Genomic DNA, 21,252 nt, shown 5'->3' with positions numbered 1-21,252 from the left:
CTGAAAAATACGATGAACAAAAAGTCACTAAACAAAATCTTTTAAAGCATTTAGGTCTGAGGAGAAAGGAGAATAAAGAAACTGATAAATGTAAACAAATTAATAAGTCAGTCTGTGTACATATAAAAAATTGACAATAACTGATGGGAAGGGGCACCTGGGTGGCTCAGTCATTAAGCGTCTGCCTTCAGCTCAGGTCATGGTCCCAGGGTTCTGGGATCGAGCCCCACATCAGGCTCCCTGCTCGGCGGGAAGCCTGCTTCTCCCTCTCTCACTATGTCTCTGTCAACTAAATAAAATCTTAAAAAAAAAATAACTGATGGGAAGAAGGAGCAACAAGAAATTATAATGCTGGACAAAAACAGCATATAAATTGGGAAGGCTGAATGATCAGAGTATCCTAAAGTACTAATGTTGTTCAAGATACTGATTAGCTTTAGATTTTATTTAAGTGAAACATAGCAGTTAAAGAAATGCCACAAAGAATTTAAAAAAAAACCAAATCAATCAGCCATAAAGCTATTAATCAGACACAGAAAAGTCGGTAAAATCCTACCAACAGGAAGATAGCATACTTCTATTAACATCAAATGAAATAGACTCTAAAGCAAGTCTCAATAAAATTCTAAGAACTGGTATAATACAAACTGATTAATGGCAATTATATTTGAAATTTAACGAAAAGAAATTTAAACACACTGCAAACCATAATAGTATCTAGAACTAGGTTATGATAAAACTGCACTATCAAAAGAGTAGTTCAAATAGTATTTACGGAGAAATTTAAATCCTTACTTTACTTTGAAGAGAAAAATACTGAAAATTAATGAGATAAAAATCCCAATTATTCCAATTAAAATTTTAAAAAATTATATAATAAGCCAAAAAAAGTGGGAAAAAAATTACCAAAATAAAAAAAAACACTGTTATTCAGTGATTTGTACTGAAGGTACTGCTAGCAAAATAGCAAGAGCAAGGAAAAAGGACTAGAAAGGAAAAACAAAAATTTACATGATGGGGACTGTTGACAAAGACAAAAAAAAAAAAAAAGGCAAAACCCCCTATACTTTTGAAATATCAGTGAGAGTTCTATATGGTCACCAAACGAGATCAATATACAAAAGTCAATTGCGCATCTACACACCAGCAACAAGCTGAAGATGTAACCAGAAATTAAGGTTCCCAGAAATGAATATACCAAGATACCTAAGTTTTTCTGGAAGAAACTATCAACAATTAAGGAGATTAATGAAAAACTTAATATTTAAAATATTAAAGAAGACCTAACTAGACAGAGCATATCTGAATACTCAGTTTGAATACAGGAACAGGAATATTCAAAATTATAAAGATGTCAAGTCTCTTCAGAATCATCTTGGTGGGGGGCGGGGGTGTGGAGGGAGTAGGAGAATCATGACAAGCAGATCCTAAGGAGAACAAGTCTCAGAAAAGAAATGACATCCCAGAAGATCAAGTAGGGGTTTGCTCTACTTGCTAACAAGACTTAATATAAGCTACAGTCACATTATTAGCCCCAAAACAGATCCTCCCACATACAAAAACTTATTAGAGACAGTGCTACAGATCAAGGAGAAAGGACTGGGCTTTCAAGTGAATGGTGCAGAGACAACTGGGTATTCACTTAGAAAAAAATGAAACCATATCCCTACCTCACAACATATACAAAAATTAATTCCCAATAAATTAAGCACAAGAAAAGAGCATCATCACCTCAAGGATAGGGAAGAATTTCTTAAAACATAGCACTAACCATGAAGGAAATATACATGTGATATATTCAATTATACCATAATTAATAAATTCTATATATCAGAAGACACAAAAGAGTCAAAATACAAGCCACAAACTGGGAAAAAAATACTTGCAAAAATTATTACCAAAGCAGAATTATATTTAGAATATAAAGAATCTCTAAAAAATAAATCCTAAACTCAAAATGATAAATACTAAACAAACAGCACCTATAAAAAGACACTTCACAGAAGAGGAAACAGGAATGGCCAATAAATACATGACAAGCTGTTCAATCTACTTAGCAATTAGGGTAATGCAAATTAAAATCATGATGAATTTACTATTACAAACCCTGACAATCCCAACTTAAAAATTCTGGCAGCTGCATTATACGAATGCAATATCTCATTTTTTCAAAAAATAAATTTAATTTTATTTTTAAAAGATTTTTTATTTATTTGAGAGAGAGAGAGGGAGCACATGGGCGGGGGGAGGGGCAGAGGGAGAGGGAGAAGCAGACTCCCTGCTGAGCAGGGTTAGGGTTAGGGACTCGAGCCCAGGATCCCAGGACCCCGGAACCATGACCTGAGCTGAAAGCAGACGCTTAACCGACTAGCCACCCAGGCAACCCCAAAAATAAATTTAAAAAAGCTTCTCTGGAATAAATGTTTTCTAGCACCCAGTGGGTCATCATGTGGCTTGTTTTTCTACAAGCATGACAAAGACAGCCTCTGACACAGGGATCAATCAGCATTTTGACTGGTATGGCACAAGATTCACTATAAAACAAAGTTCTAGCTTTAGAAACTTTACCATTATCTTTGAAGAGTTACCTCCCACCAATTTCCACTCCCCTTTAAAGAATAAATCTTTGGCTCCTCTAATAGCATTTAAATGTTATCAAGTAGAAATCTAGTCTTCACTGTCAAAAGAGACTCTATCTCAATATTTACCAGTAAAGTTTTATACTCACTCATCAAGAGAATATACTTACTCCAAAACCCCTTGGTGCCCAAAATCAGAAGTACTGACTTTGGAACTTTTTGACTGGCTCAGAAAAGAGAGTAACTCACACAGGCCACTTACCTGTCATCTGGCCTTTTTGTTCCCCGCTCATAGGCAGAAGAAGGTGGTGAGAGAGAGCCCCTTCGTTTCCTTTTCTCTTTATTTTGAGTTTGCTTGTCTGGGTCTCTCTCTCTTGACCTGTTAGGAGTCTTTGGGGCAGCTGTTTGATCTCTGAAGCCAACAGCATCCCTTCCTCGTTCAGTTACTAAGGGAAAAGGGTTTTTAAAATTTTACTTGGCAGACTCTTCTCCGTCATGATAGCATGTCAACTGTATAATACAATTTCTATCCAACAAATGGGTCTATGGACTCCTCCCTCACAGGCCCATTCAGAATTTGGATGAGACACAAGGTGGTGTGGTGTGTGTGTGCGCACTCTACTTCCTGAAAGTCTCTGCCATGAATTCTCTTTTCCACCTTCCCCAACCAAACTCTGAGTCCAAGCCTTCAACGTTTCTAACAAGTTCTGTGGAACACACTCATGCAAAATGTTCCCATTACCTTTAACAGGGAAGTCTGCTTGAAGTTCAAAATGTAAAAGCCTTCAACTGCCTCTATAGCTCTGCACATTTACAGTTTACAGAAGAGCAGCCTGGCATGCTAAGCATAAAAACCTCAAAGGGAAAAAGTCTCTTCAATTAAAAAAAAAGGGGGGCGTGGAATTAGACAAATTTTTTAACAACTACCATTTCAAAAGGAAAACATTACAAATACAGATGATGACCGGTAATAACTCAGGAAGTTATCAAAACCAGAGAGCTACATCTTCAAAAAAAGAATGCCATTTTCCTACTGAAAGATAACACTATTAACATTTTCTACTCAGCTTCTTTACCTAGAATGGTCCTCACCCAACTCCACTGTCACTGCTCCCAAAAGCTGTGCTAGGTATTACTTTTTCACTGACCTCACCTCCTACTTTCTCACCCCCCTAAGAAGTCTAAATCCCACCACTGAATATTTCAATATAAATTAACTGGTACCACATGCTGCTGCTTTGTTAGCACGGCTACCCTGATTAATCAGATTGCTCTCTTCTTAAGAGAATTTCTTATAAAATATCTCTCACAGCACAGAGCAGATTCACAATAAACACTAACTGGTTTTTCTTTTTCTCACCTCAGAAAAACATGCTATTACTTGTTTTCTTCCCTAGTGGCAGGGTTAGGTGTACATATGCCATTCTTGTAGTTCTCCTGTTGGTGGGCCCAAAACTCCATTAATTTGCAAAAACGTTTAATCAAGAGCCATGTATGAGCATTTGCCAGTGAGAACAGAACTCATCTCTACCACACGCTGGTAGAAAATGCTATACAATTAAAACAACTGTTCCAGCTCACAGGGTAGTAGAACACATCATTCTTTTGGGAAGTACTACTATCTAGTTTCATCTAGGTCTGCCCGTGACCACCCTATTTCCTTCTTAAAACAAGGTTCCTTGTGTTGGTATTAACTTCCTTAAAATGTAGCTATTTCTTCACTATATCCTGGTAAAGTAAGAAAAGGAATCATACTAACAGTTCATATTCTGACTCTGCATCTTATAATATGTGAGGTAGAGAAGTTGTTCCATTTATTCTGGCTAATTTTTTTCATATTATAAAATGAAAGTAAAGCTAGACTACATATTTCCCAAAATATTTTACAGTTCACAGGAATTTTAAAAGTGTTAGGCTTTAATTTTAAGTATTTCTTATAAAAAGCCTGAGACTGATGGGGGGGGGCACATATGTGAAGGAGAGACTAAAGCTGGCACACAAAAGGTGGCTTCCTGAAAAGATTACAGTCATCCATTATAGACAATTTTCAGAAGGCATCTCTCAGAGGGCACACCAGACTAGATATTGGCAAAATATTGGGGGGAAACCCTCCTAGATATTTAAGTATTGCCCATCTTGCTAATGATTTCAACTCACTGAACCCAGAGAAGCTAGGCTCGCCTGACCAAGGTTACAGTGCCACTGGTTTTGCCAACCAGCACTACTCAACTCTGCCTTCTTTCTTATAGGAGAAATTCTCTGTAGCCGTAAGTAGGATGTTTGGCTATGAAGAAACTAAACCAATAGAGTTAAAAATATTCAAAACAAAAATAAAACCCCAACAATGATGCAAAGTACACCCCACAGGGCTTTAACCTATAAGATTATTTAACCAATAAGACTTAAGATTATAAAAAGCTCTTCATGCCAAAAATAGAGAAAAAGACCAAAAACAAAACAAAACAAAAAAAACAAAAAGGAAAAACGCCAAAAATATGATCACACTGGCTCCTTCCCTCTATTTATGTTGGGTCAATTCTGGAGGGCTCAAGAGATTGACAATAGCCACGATAACTGATCTATTGTTTTCATCTTTAAAGAAGCATATTGGAAAATAACCAAGTGGTAAAACCCAGAAACCAGACTACCATGGCCTCCCTGTTATCTTTTCTGTAATAATGATTTTTTTTCTTTTTTTCCCCCCAAGATTTTTAAGTAATTTTTAAGTAACCCAACGTGGGGCTCAAACCTACAACCCTGAGATCAAGAGTCATATGTTCTACCGACCTAGCCAGTCAGGCACCCCTGAAATAATGATTCTTAACCTTGTAAGGGATCACTGGCTTCCTGAGAATCTGATAGGAGTTTTGAATTTTCAGTTTTGAATTTTCCCCAGAAAAATTCATGTAAATAAAGGATTTTGCATATAATCATCTACAGGTAAAGACTTACACAGACATTTAGGAATACAGGTTTAACAATGCCTGCTCTAGAGGAATAAATGGAAGAAAAGCTTCTAAAAGCCATGATTTCAAGGAAAGCAACAACATAGGCAGTATAAAGGGACATCTCCTTTGGCAAAAATTCACTAAGAAAGAATAAAAAGGCAAGTTTCCAAACTTTTACACCAATTATTTCATTTACCTAGTTACATACTGTCCAGTTTCAAAAACAAAACAGCTGAAGTTCTTATCATTTACCTCTGCATATTTCCAAAAGAGTATTTGTAAAGCCATATACACAGAGTACCTCTGAATACCTACTTGTGTTCTCCTTTTCAGTTTGACTTTTCTTTGGAATTCGATATACCTCCTGCAAAAATAAACCAAGAGAAGGGTTATTAGCATGAAGTGGAAGTGATTGTGTTTAAGCTGACTGATTTCACATGGTGACAAAGAAATAGGAATGGGCTGGTATTTAATTATTCTCCAAAATTTGACTTACATCTAGCTTTAAATAAGAATAGATGCTGGTCCCTTAAAAACAAGTAAAAATGCGTAGCATATAAGCTACACATACACACACACACACACACACACACACACATTTATTATGTATATTTGTTTCATTTTGTTTTTTAAACATCTACCAAGAGGCTTATATGATCTCATTAGCCAAGTAGCAAACTAATTATATTTCTGGAAGGAATATACTTCCTGATAATCTTTCCATATGCTTTCTGCATATAAAATGAAGTCTTCTATAGTTCCTTTACTGAGAGTATTCATCAGAACACTCTCGTAAGAACAATTCTAACCTCTCACTTGCCATCGCTACTTAAGGGAAGAAGGGTTAGTAATTACTTAGCTATATAAAAACACCTCAGAAAAACTGTATGTGTGAAGACAATGCCTGTTGTTCCTATTTTTCTATAAATGAAAAACTTGGCTAATGGCCAAATGTAGTATTTCCTTTCATATTGTTATTTTTAAAAAGAAAAGATAAACATTAGATCATTGTTGCTCTTGAAACAGCATCTAAGTGTACCAAAATTGTTCTTGACAAATGTAAACTATGTTTTTAAGCCCTGAATACCTTTTCTTGATGTAGGAATCTAAGGCTTAGAACATGTTCTGTCCCCTGACAATCCCTTGCTGTTTTAGTCATCAAGTAGCTCAACATTTCCTTATCCAGTCACCTTGGTAAGTGGGCAAATGGCAAATCCACACATTCTCAATGGAATATCACATGATACTCTCCATTTAGAGTAATCTCATAATATTGACCATACCTATATGATTTGGTAATTTCATTTTTTTTTTTAGCAATTGTAGTCCAAGAAAATCAAAGAACTCCTCTTTCTACATGATTATTGGTCCTAGCAGTATTTGTGGAAAGTAAGAGATAATCCACATGCCATATGACTGAGGAAGGGTTAAGATTTAATATTCAGTTGCAATTAAAGATGATAAATACAGACCAAACAGATACTGGGCAATCTATATGAATGCAGATTTTTTAGAAAAAAATCCTTCAACACTTCATGCATGCTGATAAATTACCTAATAAAGATGATGACTGTCATGATTAGATGTGTACTTATCCTGTGTGTCAGGTTATCATACTAAGCATTTCAAATGCATTACCTTTTTTGAGCTTCAAAACATCTCTATGAGGTTAAGTACTATTATCTCCATTTTACAAATGAGAAAACCTACTTAAAAATCTTAGCAACCTGACCAAGGTTATGATGCTATTGGACAGCATGACTCCACAGCAATTTTATCTTCTGTACTAGACAACCCAGGATATGGTTAACAGTCGGCATTATCTGGGAAGGAGTACCACTTGAGGAACCTAAGCATAAATGTAGGTGGCATCCTCTATTCCCCCAGCCCCTCTTTCATATGTAGGACTTCCACTAGAGCTGTGATTCTCAACTCTGGCTGCACAATTGGACCACTCCAGGAAACTTTCATAGACACACTATGCCAGACAAATAAAATCTAAAATTCCGGGCATGAGTCCCAGGCATCTGTATTTTTTTTTTTTTTTAAGCTCTCCACATGATTCTGTTGCCTACATGTAGAAGGTTGAGAACCACTGAACTACTATCTTCTCTTAGCAGCCTTCACTCATTCCTCCTCACAAGGGAGAATTTGAGAGAACAAACTGTGTATGCCTGTCCTCAGCTCAAAGCCACCTGGGGGTGGCTCCTCCGAGGAAATGTCTGGAGTTGTCAAGCTGTCAGTGTCTAGCTGTGGGGTAATAGTGAATCAGGGTATTGTATTTATAATACAGTATTTATACAGTAAGGACAAAGCTGATATTCTTAGCTCTGACTCCTCTGTCCACCCCCCAGGGGGTTACCAAACTTGGGGAAAAAGTAAGAATGCCACTTATCAGCACCTACTCACACTATAAGAAAAAATAGGTATTCTATTAATTTTTAAAGGCTTGGAAATGACTGTTGCATTTGGTACTCTGTAAATCTAGGCACTCCAAAAGGTAACGTGTTCATCATAAAGGCTGCTTAGAACATACAGATATGCAGGTCTGTGTCAACTAAGGATTACGTAATTTTTACCTGTTTAGTTTCTTTTGCCCAAGGTCTTGGGCATTACAAGTGTCCATTACAAGCATTTATAGTAATTTATCACACAGACCTCAAGCTGGGACCCATTCTATGGTGGCAATTAACGTACCAGAGGAAATGTTTCTCAAAAATATATTAACGCTATCAAAAGTTTAGAGCAACTGGGGGCTATTGGGTGGCTCAGTCGGTTAAGCATCCAACTCTTGATTTCAGCTCAGGTCATGATCTCAGGGTCGTGGGATCGTGGAGAACTGCCTGAGCCTGAGATTCTCTCTCTCCCTCTACCTCTTCCCTCACCCCCTGTCTAAAAATAAGAAAGTTTAGAACAAATGCTAAGTAGAAAATGTATTCCGATATTCACAAAATGGATGATTATTACTGACTTGTGACCAAAAGCTATTGACTTTTACTCTGTACCTAATACTATAGGGAACAAATTCCATCAACATGCACCCAAGCGCTAAGGAGCTACTAACTTGATCCTCCTCTTCATATAGTTAAAGCTGTATATAAAATTTTGGGGCACCTGGGTGGCTCAGCCATTAAGCGTCTGCCTTCAGCTCAGGTGAACTGGGATCGAGCCCCGCATCGGGCTCCCTGCTCCGTGGGAAGCCTGCTTCTCCCTCTCCCACTCCCCCTGCTTGTGTTCCCTCTCTCACTGTCTCTCTCTCTCTGTCAAATAAATAAAATCTTAGAAAAAAAAAAGCTGTATATAAAATTTAAACTGGAAACTCAGATTATCTACTTCGAGGCCCTAAATTTTTCCAAAGTCCCACAATAATGCAACCTGAGAAGGAAGCAGTCATATGAAGATTACTATAATATTTCTTAAAATTATTCTATCTTGTGGATAAATAGCAATAAGGTTAGCTTATATGATATGGAACACTGGAATAGTGTCATACACCTGCAGGCCATTGCAGAAAAATGTTTATCTGAGTTGGCTTCACTCACATTAACACTCCATGTAAAATCATTTTCCTCTGTTAAAAATTCTACTCAAGAGACTGGCATGTTATGAAAGAACACTCAATTGTGAGTCAGGAGGCCTGGGTTTTGGGATTATCCCTGCCCTCAGAGAAGCCTACAAGAATCTGGTTCCCCACTCCACCTAATATTCTTTACCTATGACCCTGTTTTACTTCTTTAGTGTCTAGGTGCTGCTCCTAATTAACACACAGTCACATGCACTCAAAGCTATAATTCTTATTTAAGTGGTTTTTTAAAAAAGATTTTATTTATTTATTCGCCAGAGAGAGCGAGCAAGTGAGCACATGAGCAGGAGGAGTGGCAAAGGCAGAGGGAGAAGCAGGCTCCCTGCCAAGCAAGGAGCCCAATGCGGGACTCGATCCCAGGACTCCGGGATCATGACGAGAGCTGAAGGCAGACACTCAACTGACTGAGCCACCCAGGTGTCCCTTACAGCTATAATTCTTAAGGGCCAAGATTGTCTTACTCTTTGCTGTATCTCTAGCAAAAAGAAAATGCCTGGCACATAGACAACACTCAACTACTTGTTGAATGGACCAGTAAGTGAAATACTACTCATAATTTACAGAAATCACCACAGTGCTAAAAAACTTCAAAGTATTACACAGCTCATTTTTTAAAACTCACTAAATCTATACCTTCATTCTCTTTCATCCCTGGTAAGAATGCTGTTTACAGGCCTCACATATAACCACAAACATGTTTGTGGAGTTGTATTTCCAGGGTCAGATTAGTAAGTGTGCCTCCGCAACATTTTGAACTCTTATCAATGCTTAGAACTGCCCACTCTTGGGCAATTAATCATTCCTCTTCAAGGGCTCAAAATCAATCTTCAGAAATTGTTTGATAAACACTAAGTCACTGATAAGTTCATGCACAAGCAATGCATCCAACATCCCTTTATAAAAGTATGTAAATATGTGTGGAGTTGTTTTTAATTTGTAGACACAAAGAACAAGTTCTTTGATGGCTATTTGTGGAAATCTGTTATGCTCATTTAAATAACAAGTATTTAGGTAGAGACTAGGTGTTAAAAGCACGTATCAAGGGTCTCCTATTTTTAAAGGACACTGGAGATACATAGTAGCAGCCACTAAGAGGTTCACAGGCTAACAATGTGGCTCACAATTCTTACTGTGTGCCATGTCCTTTAACTGCATTCTCATATACTCTTACATTGCTATGAGAAGTACCTTTGCTGTATCTACAGTACATAGAAAACAGGCTCAGAGAGGTTAAATAACTACACCAGGGTCATACGATGCCACAGTGAGCTATATATTGGACCCAGGATCTAAGCCTAGATTTGTCTCTGTCCAAAGCATACGCTTTTAACCAGTACTACTACCTCCTGAACACTCAAGGAAAAGAAAAAGTAGGGCGCCTAGGTGGCTCGGTTGGTAAAGCGACTGCCTTCGGCTCAGGTCATGATCCTGGAGTCCCTGGATCGAGTCCCGCATCGGGCTCCCTGCTCGGTAGGGAGTCTGCTTCTCCCTCTGACCCTCCCCCCTCTCATGTGCTCTCTCTCATTCTCTCTCTCTCAAATAAATAAATAAAATCTTTAAAAAAAAGAAAGAAAAAGAAAAAGTAAACACACACTATCATATACTAAAACTGGCCTTAGGAGAGAGGACTGGAAAAAGCATCCTGAAGGAAATAAACATTTGAATTATACTGAAGGATGACTAGGAGTTGTATATAGAAAGAAAGAGGACAAAAATAAAAATATGGTAGACCGAACACATGTGTTTATTACAACTCCATCCTGAAGTCCTAAAAATGACAGTGAAAGAACAAAAAAGTATAGACCCATCCATATTATCTTTTCTTTCTGGGAAATGAATACTGAATGTACATGTATACTTAAATTTCTTTTATTCTATGCATTCTCTTTCATGTTCTTTCATTTGATGATTCACAAAGAAAAAAAAATACTGTATCCATGAAATAAGATGCTCTTTAAAAGAGGACAGCAAAGGGGCACCTGGGTGGCTCAGTCACTGGGCATCTGCCTTCGGCTAGGGTCGTGGTCCCGGGGTCCTGGGATCGGGCCCTTGCCTTGGGCTCCCTGCTCAGTGGGGAGCCTGCTTCTCCCTCTCCCACTCCCCCTGCTTGTGTTCCCTCTCTGTCTCTCTGTCAGATGAATAAATGAAATCTTAAAAAAAAAGACAGCAAAAGTAAGAATAAGAACTAGGATAGAAAAGAGAGTTGAAGGTCATCCAGAAAGCAGAACAAAAAATCAAGAAAGAAAATGGGAGATCAAAAAATAAAATTAGAGGATAGGTGATAGATGACTTACATCTAATAGCAGGTATGCCAAAAAGCAAGGAGAGAGAAGACTGAGGGAAGTATAAATTTTTTTTTAAAAAAGAAAATTTTTTAGAACTTAAAGACATGAGTCACCAGATGGAGTCAGAGCACCTACGAATGAATCGAAATGGCATCAGACTTCAATAGACAGCAACGCTGTAAGCTAGAAAATGATACGATGTCTTTAACATTTTAAAGAAAAATTTATTCCCAGGGGCACCTGGGTGGCTCAGTCGGTTAAGAAAAATTTATTCCCAAATGATAATTACATGATCTGCCAGACAAGCAAGAATAAAATAAAGGCATTTTTCAGATCTATAGGGTCTCAAGATTTTATCTACCAGAAGAGAATGTTGAAAACCAAGACTGTGGAGGGTCTAAAATTCAAGATTCTCAATTCTGTGTCACACATTTCATAAATTATCTACAGTGTAAAAAGTACCATACTAGATACTTAAAAAAAACAAACAACTAAACAATTCCTGAGAGAACAATGGAAAAACACTGGAAAGTTAATGTAAATCAATTACTTAGCATTTAGAATATGACACAGACATATACACATTTGTATATAAATTCAACAACTGGGCATTCAATACAGATCAATTATCCAAGCTCTATCTTTGAGCAAGTAACCAGGAAGTGGTGGCTACTTAAAAATAACACCTGCAAAAGATCTAAAGATGTCATTCACATCTGTCATAACTTTGAAAAAAGTTATCTTTCAACAATACTGTCCCTAACAGAAAATCTTAGTTATCTAGAAACTGCACTTTTAGAGTGACTGCTACAATTAGCAATAGCAATTTTTTAAAAAGATTTTATTTGAGAGAGCGTGTGGGCTTGCGTGCGCTGACAGGCTCACACACCCGAGCATGGGCGGGGCGGGGGGGGGGGAGGGCAGAGGGAGAGGGACAGGCAGACTCTGCACTGAGCCTGAAGCCCAACATGGGAGCTCGACCCCACCACCCCACCCGGAGACCATGACTTAAGCTGAAATCAAGAGTCTGATGCCCAACTGACTGAGCCACCCAGGTGCCCCAAGCAATTTTTTAATTTAAAAAAGGAGATGGATGTTTTGAATATGGATTACTAAGAAAATGATGCTATTAATAAAAATGTACGTCAGAGAATGATGAACCAGCCTGTAAGAGAAGACTATGAACTTGCATCTGAAAGGCAAGTGGAAGCGTCAACAGAAAGCTGAAATACAGATCTGAAATTTAGGAAACAGGCTAAGGAAAGAGATCTACATTTTGGGAAAATCTTAAAAGATGATAACTTATATTGATTATGGTACTTAGGAGATGGCCAAGAGAGAAAGTACATAAAGAAAAACAGGCTGACTTGAAAGAAAATAAAATTTAAGGGTTGAAGGTCTTTATACTTAATTCGTACAGTACGTTTTCTATTTTTTAATAAATACTTGCCAGCCATTCCACTTCTGAGCAAATATCCAAAGAGAATGAAAATGGGATCTCCAAGAGAGCTGCACTCCCATATTCATGGCAGCATCATTCACACTAGCCAAGATATGGAAACAACCTAAGTGTCCGTTAACAGATGAATGGAGAAGATGCAGTGTACAATTATATGATGCGACACTATTCAGTCATGAGAAAAAAAGAAATCTTGCCATTTGTGACAACATGGATGAACCCTGAGGATATTATGCTAAGTGAAATAGTGAGGATGCACAGAAATTGAAAACCTTATACACTACTGGTAGGAATGTAAAATCGACCAGCTATCATGGAAAAGTGTCTGGCAGTTCCTCAAAAGTTAAATATGGAGTTACCATGACTCAAAAACTCCACTCCTAGATACATACCCAAGAGAAATGAAAGCCAGTATTCACACAAAAATTTGTACATAAAAATTCATAGTAACTGTATTCCTAACAGTCAGAAAGTAGAAACAATGGGCGCCTGGGTGGCTCAGCTGGTTAAGCGACTGCCTTCGGCTCAGGTCATGATCCTGGAGTCCCGGGATCGAGTCCCGCATCTGGCTCCCTGCTCGGTAGGGAGTCTGCTTCTCCCTCTGACCCTCCCCCCTCTCATGCTCTCTTGTCTCTCACTCTCTCTCTCTCAAATAAATAAAATCTTTAAAAAAAAAAAAAAAGTAGAAACAACACAATGTCCATCAGCTGATAAATGGGTAACAAAATGGGTTAAAAAATATCCAAACAAGGGAGTATTATTCACCTATAAAATGGAATTAAGTACTGATAAATGCTACAACACAGATGAATCCTGAAAACGTTATGCTAAGTAAAAACCAAATACAAAAGGCTGTTATTACAGGATTCCATTTATCCTTGTTCACAGATTGTGCAAATTCACCAACGCACTAAAATTTCTTTGTAATCCTCAAATCAGTAAGTTAGAAAAAATGTCACTAATTCTTCCCCAAGAAGACTACCACTGATGTTTTTTGGTATACTTTTTCCAAATAATGGACTGATATCATGATGCAACACTATTCCCCAGTCTCTCAGAATCCTTTCAGTACTCTTTTTGGAAATGCTTCTAGTACAGTCATACCCTTGTATATTTTCTTTCCAACTTCTTTAATATCATTTTCACTGACTTTATGAAATCAATGCATTTTTATTGTGTAACAGGTCTACATTGTATTTGTACTGCATTGCCCAATTTTTATAACAGTGAGACTTTAGCTAAGAAAGACAACAACCCTTTAGACAAAGACAGATGCTAATGTTAACAGAGATGGGATGTTTAGATGACAATTTTTTAGTGTTCAGCTCATCAATTAATGTTTTTTGTCATAATGTTTGCTTCTCTAAGCAATCTTGAAACTAAAGATTAAGATACTGAGAACACCATATATTTGTGTATCTGTGTGTATCTATATATGAATGTGGACTTACGTATTTAATTACATGTGAGAGAGAAGCTTTTCCAAGGTAACTGAATGTTTGAAAATGATTTCAAAAAACCCCACCACATCCCAGGATTTTTAGGCCTTTGTGAAGTTGTAGTGCCAAAAGCAAACATACCAAATATTTATCTGGATTTACTGAACACTGAAAATTTAGAAAAAGAGGTAAGAACTTAGAGAAACATATAACAACTTTGGGTAAGATATGAACATGTCATGGAACCTGATTCACAATTCTATACACTAGTTTAAAGATTAAAAATTGGGGCGCCTGGGTGGCTCAGTCAGTTAAGGACTCTTGGTTTTGGCTCAGGTCGAGATCTTGGAGTTGTGGGATCGAGCCCTGCGTCGGGCTCCGTGCTCAGCAGGCAGTCTGCTTGGGATTCTCTCTCCCCCTCTGCCCCTCCCCCAGCTTGTGCAAGCTCTCTCAAATAAATGAATGAAAAATAAAGATTAAAAATCCATTATCTCAATTAACAAAATAAAAAAATGAACATACAACATATAACTTCAATGTCTATGGCCCTACACCACCCCCAGGCCCAATCAAAGAAAAAAATTACTGGACAAATACTGCTATGTACCCTAGCTCCTGGGAATAAATAAATGGCTCTACAACCAGGATTTAGCTTCCTTTAACAGAAGGAAGAATTGTTAACTCCTATCATCATGTCCTTGTAGAGCATAAGAGTCTGTGGTTTTACCTCACAAACTGTATTACGAATGGTGGGAGTAGAGGGATCTCCATTAGGTCACAGAGGTCTTGAGATCTGACTACAAAGAAAATTTAGAGGAGAGCATAAATGTCTGGAGATTTCATAAAATCACACACATGAGAGAGGCAGAGGAAGGGAGAGTGAAGAAAAAGCAGAGAATAATTTTACTTATTCTTTTAAACCCCTGAAGATACTCTTCTAACTTCAGACAACTGGGCTCCCATGAAATGGAAGGTAGTAAGATTGAATTTCAGTTTTCAGCCACTCATATGGGCAAAACATATGGTCACAGTTCTTAAAATAGGAAATACAAATGTAAAGATACTCCATACTTCATGCATAAGAGACATGCAAATTAAAACTACAATAATAGTCTATTTTTGCCTATCAGTCCAACCAAGATAAAGTTAGACAATATTTGTGTTGGCCAGGGTGTAGTGAAATAGGCACCCTTATGCATATACATTACTGATGAGTTAAATTGGTATAACTACAAAGATCAATTTTGGCAAGACCTATTAACTACAGATAACACAAACCAGGATTCAGATATACTACTTTTAGTAATTTATCCAACATGTATATTCCAAACAGGTATATGCGAATGTATTCGAAATGACTTATATAAAAGTTCCATGCTAAGCTAAAGAAAGGAATCAATCACAATGGCTATCAAAATAGGGGATTGATTAATATGACTAACAGGAGACTGATTATGGCATATCTTTACAATAAAATATCACACAGGTATGAAAACTAAATTCTTTAAAACTTGGTATAAAACAAGCTTCATAATGTGTTAAATAAAAAATAAGGAGCTAAATAGTGCTTCCAGTTTTATAAAAAAGATCAATTACATGCATCCACTATGTACAAATTATCTCTGGAAGGATACACAAGAAGTTGGTTGTGCTGTCTGCCTTCAGGGAACAAGACAGGGGGGCAGGGGTAGGAGCAAAACATTTCACTGTGTGCATACTGAACTTTGTATCATGTACAGGAATGGCCTATTTAAAAATTAAAATGAAAAGAAGAGAAAAAGATAACGTGCCTCAGATGAAGCCCTCAACAAAGTACCAAAAGACTTTTGGGGCATTATGGCTGTATTCATGGTAAAGACCATCACCTGAGGGTTGTGAGGTCTCAGGCAGAGAGGCCTAAGGAACTGGACATTCTCAAAACAACTTCTAAATGCTGCTCTTCAGAAAGTGCCATACCTTAAAAGCTCTCCTAGGTCACTGCCGTTCACTTTAAACTTGTCCCCCCCGGCCCCTCCTTCTTCTCCAGCCTTACCCAGCTTGACTCTAATTCAAAGAATCTATCTTAACAATGCTCAGTTTTATTCACCACACAACTAAATGTGCTGGATTTACGCTAAGTACTAAAGCACAAGGTGAACACTGGACACCAGTCCCTGCTTTCAAGACCTCTCTAGCCCAACAGTAAATATGTGTGTAGAAAAATAGTGTTTTGGGGGCACCTGGGTGGCTCAGTCTTTAAGTGTCTGCCTTCAGCTCAGGTCATGGTCCCAGGGTCCTGGGATCGAGCCCCACATCGGGCTCCCTGCTTGGCGGGAAGCCTGCTTCTCCCTCTCCCACTCCCCCTGCTTGTGTTCCCTCTCTCGCTGTGTCTGTCAAATAAAAAAAAATCTTAAAAAAAAAAAAGAAAAAGAAGTGTTTTCATGCTGATAATCACTGAAGAATAATCAAGGTCATGATGATTAAATGTTTCTCAATTTCAGAATTCTGTTTTCTAGGCAAATTAATTCCAAATCTAAGATTTTTCCTTACACCTTCCAAATAATTTTTCTAACTAAAACTTAAAAATCACCACAGCCCTCCAAGTGATTGCACTGAAGTTAGTATGTTGCACTGGTCAATCCAACGCTGCAGTTAAGAGTAGGTGGTCATTATTTAACATAGTACTGGAAGTCCTAGCCACAACAATCCAACAAGAATAAGGAATAAAATGCATCCAAATTGGTAAGGAAGATACAAAACTTTCACTATTTATGGATGACATGGTACTATAATATAGAAAACTCAGAAGACTCCACCGAAAAACTACTAGAATGATAAATGAATTTGGTAAGGTTGCAGGACACAAAATCGACATACAGAAATCCATGGCATTTTTATATACCAATAATGAAGCAACAGAAAGAGAAATTAAGAAAGCAATCCCATTTATAATTGTACCAAAGATAATAAAATACCCAGGAATAAATTTAATAACCAAGGAGGTAAAAGACCTGTACTCTGAAAACTGTAAAACATCAATGAAAGATACTGAAGACAACCCAAACAAGTAGATATTTCATGCTCATGGACTGGATGAATACTGTTAAAATGTCCATACTACCAAAAACAATCTATAGATTTAATGCAATCCTTATCAAAACACCACCAACATTTTTCAAAGAACTAAAACAAACAATCCCAAAATTTGTATGGAACCAGAGAAGACCCTGAACAGCTAAAACAATCTTGGGGGGAAAAAAAACCAACAACAAAGCTGGAGGTATCACAATTCCAGATTTCAAGTTACATTACAAGGCTGTAGTAATCAAAAAAGTATGGTATTGGCACAAAAATAGGCACATAGATCAATGAAACAGAACAGAAATCCCAGAAATAAACCCATGTTTATATGTCGACTAACCTTTGACAAGGGAGGAATGAATACACTACGGGAAAAAGCCTCTTCAACAAATGGTATCAAGAGAACTGGACAGCTAAATGCAAAATATTCAAACTTGGACCACTGGCTTACACCATACACAAAGATAAATTCCAAATGGATTAAGGACCTAAATGTGAGACCTGAAACCATAAAAATCCTAGAGGAGAACACAGGCAGTAATTTCTCTGACACCAGCCATAGCTGCATTTTTTTAAATATGTCTCCTGAGGCAAGGAAAACAAAAGCAAAAATAAACTACTGGGGCTTCATCAAAATAAAAAGCTTCTGCACAGTGAAGGAAACAGTCAACAAAACTAAAAGGCAACCTACGGAATGGAAGAAGATACTTGGCAAATGACATATCCATTAAAGGGTTAGTATCCAAAACATATTAAGAACTTATACAACTTGGTGCGCCTGGGTGGCTCAGTCATTAAGCATCTGCCTTCGGCTCGGATCATGATCCCAAGGTCCTGGGATCCAGCCCCGCATCGGGCTCCCTGCTCAACAGGAAGCCTGCTTCTCCCTCTCCCACTTCCCACTGCTTGTGTTCCCTCTCTCGCTGTCTCTGTCAAATAAATAAATAAAATCTTAAAAAAAAAAAAAAAGGACTTATACAACACCACAAAAACAAATAATCAAGTTTAAAAATGGGCAGGGGCATTTTTAAATGGGTGGCTCAGCCGGTTAAGGGTCTGCCTTCGGCTCAGATCATGATCTCAGGGTCCTGGGATCGAGCCCCATGTGGGGGGTCTTTGCTCAGCAGGGAGTCTGCTTCTCCCTCTCCCTCCCACTCATGCTCTCTCTCTCTCAAATAAATAAAATCTTGAAAGAAAGACAGAAAGAAAAGAAAAAAAGAAAGAAAAAAAGAAATGAGTGTTGGTGAGGATATGGGAAAATAGGAACCCTCCTGCACTGTTGGTAAGAATGCAAACTGTTACAGCTACTGTGAAGAAAGTACGGAGGTTCCTCAGAAAGTTAAAAATGAAACTACCCTAGAATCCAGCAATTGCACTGTTGAGTATGACCCAAAGAATACAAAAACACTAGTTCAAAGGGATACATCACCCCTGTGTTTATTGTAGCATTATTTACAATAGCCAAATTATGGAAGCAGCACAAGTGTCCATCAATAGATGAATGGATAAAGAAGATAAAGAAGATGTGGATAAAATAGATGAATGGATAAAGAAGATATATATATATGTCATTCAGCCATAAAAAAATGAAATCTTGCCATTTGCAACAACATGGATAGAGCTAGAGAGTATAATGCTAAGCAAAATAAGCTAGTCAGAGAAGATAAGTACCATATGATTTCACTCATATGTGGAATTTAAGAAACAAAACAAATGAGCAAAGGAGGAAAAAAAAAAGGGGAAAGAGAAACAAACCAAGAAACAGACTCTTAACTACAGAGGACAAACTGATGGATACCAGAAGGGAAGTAGGTAGGAGATTGGGTGAAATAGGTCATGGGGATTGAAGAGTATATTTATCGTGATGAGCCCTGAGTATGGAAGTGCTGAGTCACCATACTGTACACCTGAAACTAATGTAACACTGTATGTTAACAATACTAGAGTTAAAATTAAAAACTTCAAAAAAATTAAAAAAAGAGTAGGTTGTCAACCCAGCACTGCAGTTAAGAGTAGGAACCCCTCTGGTGTCCAAATCATCTAGAAAATACTTTTTGAACCACAGTTCATTCCTTTCCCAACGCACACATATACACATCCTTGTTTGAGAAGCTTCTCATATTTATGAACCCTTGCCCCACAAAACCCCAGTTTTGCATATGATTTCAATCATAGATCATAGGTTGAAAATCTCTGCAGGATTAAGGAAAAAAAAGATACTTGAACAAAACACTAAAATGGTAGTTTCTATGATTTCAGAATGAATTTGGACTTACTACAGTTTCTAAATCAGAAGCAGATTAAGAGAAATCTGAAGTATTCACCAAAGATACATAATTATGTGAACCGCCTAGCAAGGATATAGAAATCACTATTTACTGGAATAGAAAAAGAAATGGTAAGAATATGGGATTTAAATCAGAAGACCTGAGTCAATTTTCAGCTCTGTCATTTAAAAGCTAAGTCACAACCTCACAGGCCTGTTTGTTTCCATTTACAGGGGATAAAAACACCACTACTTACTTCATAGGTTTGTAAAGATTATATGACACTCATTCAAATGTTTTCTGATCACCTATCAAATAAAATAAACATAACACAGATTCAATAAGCAGCATGATACCATGGAAAAAGATGGACCTTCTTCACATCTTCAAAGACTTATGAAGTGCCAAAGGACATACCTGGCTCTCACAGTACCCTAGGGAGACTTGAGTGACCAAGACAGAAGTGTTCTCTGCCCTCACACTCTGTACAAGTATGAAACGTTATGTGCTATGGCTGGAAAGGATGTTATGAGAGCATACAGAAAGGGCAGAATACTCTTAGAGGAATGGGAATGGCTTTCCTGGGGAAAGGATGAAACTTTAACGAGAAGAGACATCTAAACAAAAGACAGTGTTTTCACACCTGAGTGAATGTGTGTTTGTGTGTGTACGAACATTAGTAGCACAGATCCACTGGTGGGCCAGAACAGCTGAAGGTGATACGGCATAAATGAATAAGGACCAGACTATGCCATGGTATGCAAGCCTCATAAGAAAAACGGATTTCACTGGAACAGTGTAATGAGGAACCATTTAAAAGTTTTTTTTTTAAAGATTTTATTTATTTATTTGACAGAAAGAGACACAGCGAGAGAGGGAACACAAGCAGGAGGAGGGGGAGAGGGGGAGGGGGAGGGAGAAGCAGGCTTCCTGCCGAGCAGGGAGCCCGATGTGGGGCTCGATCCCAGGACCCTGGGATCATGACCTGAGCCGAAGGCAGACGCTTAATGACTAAACCACCCAGGTGCCCCTGTATTAAGATGTTTAAAAGAAAACTTCTAAATTTTGCATTTCATGCCATCAAATAGTATTTTCTTCCCAAATCAAAATAAATCTGATAGGAGTTTGGGGGAAAAAATTCATAGCTGAAAGCAGGCCTATTTTTAAAATATTTTTAAAATGTGTTTCCTTCTTGAAAAATCAGTGTATTTTTGTTGTTAAAAATAAATGAACAGAGACACCTGGGCAGCTCAGTCGGTTAAGCATCCAACTCTTGATCTCAGCTGAGGTCTTGATCTCAGGGTTGTGAGTTCAAGCCTGCCCCCCAAATTAACTGAACAAATAAAGTTTGCTCTGAGATACACTTTTCAAATTATAATCTCATATTTAATTAAATGTGTAAAGCTCTCAGTCCTTTGTTATAATTTTCCTTCTTCGTATAAGTTTAGTTTAATTATCCATATTTATCTTTCTTCCTAGTTTTTCTAATGCTAATGTGATTTCTTGTAATTCAGTAAGATACAGGGTAAAATAATGCTTTTGGAAGAATGTTTAATAGAAAATTAAAATGGCAAAAAAATAAAAACAAACCACACACACACATACACACACAAAACAAGATTCCATGAGTCT

At 37.6% G+C, this 21,252-nt stretch overlaps 1 protein-coding gene across 1 annotated transcript in view; it reads right to left on the bottom strand.

Moving 5' to 3' along the window:
- SETD2 (SET domain containing 2, histone lysine methyltransferase) overlaps window positions 1-21,252 on the bottom strand; it is a 91,553-nt gene that overhangs the window by 34,768 nt on the left and 35,533 nt on the right. The window contains exons 12-13 of the mRNA XM_021686955.2: window positions 5,843-5,891; window positions 2,842-3,025 (exon numbers count right to left, since the gene is read on the bottom strand). Coding sequence (XP_021542630.1) covers window positions 2,842-3,025; window positions 5,843-5,891 — 233 coding nt within the window. The remainder of the gene's footprint in view (window positions 1-2,841; window positions 3,026-5,842; window positions 5,892-21,252) is intronic.

Source organism: Neomonachus schauinslandi, chromosome 1 (genome assembly GCF_002201575.2).
Source record: "Neomonachus schauinslandi chromosome 1, ASM220157v2, whole genome shotgun sequence".
Lineage (NCBI taxonomy): Eukaryota > Metazoa > Chordata > Mammalia > Carnivora > Phocidae > Neomonachus > Neomonachus schauinslandi.
Note: the sequence above shows the minus strand (reverse complement) of the source record. Positions and strands in the feature narration are given on the sequence as shown.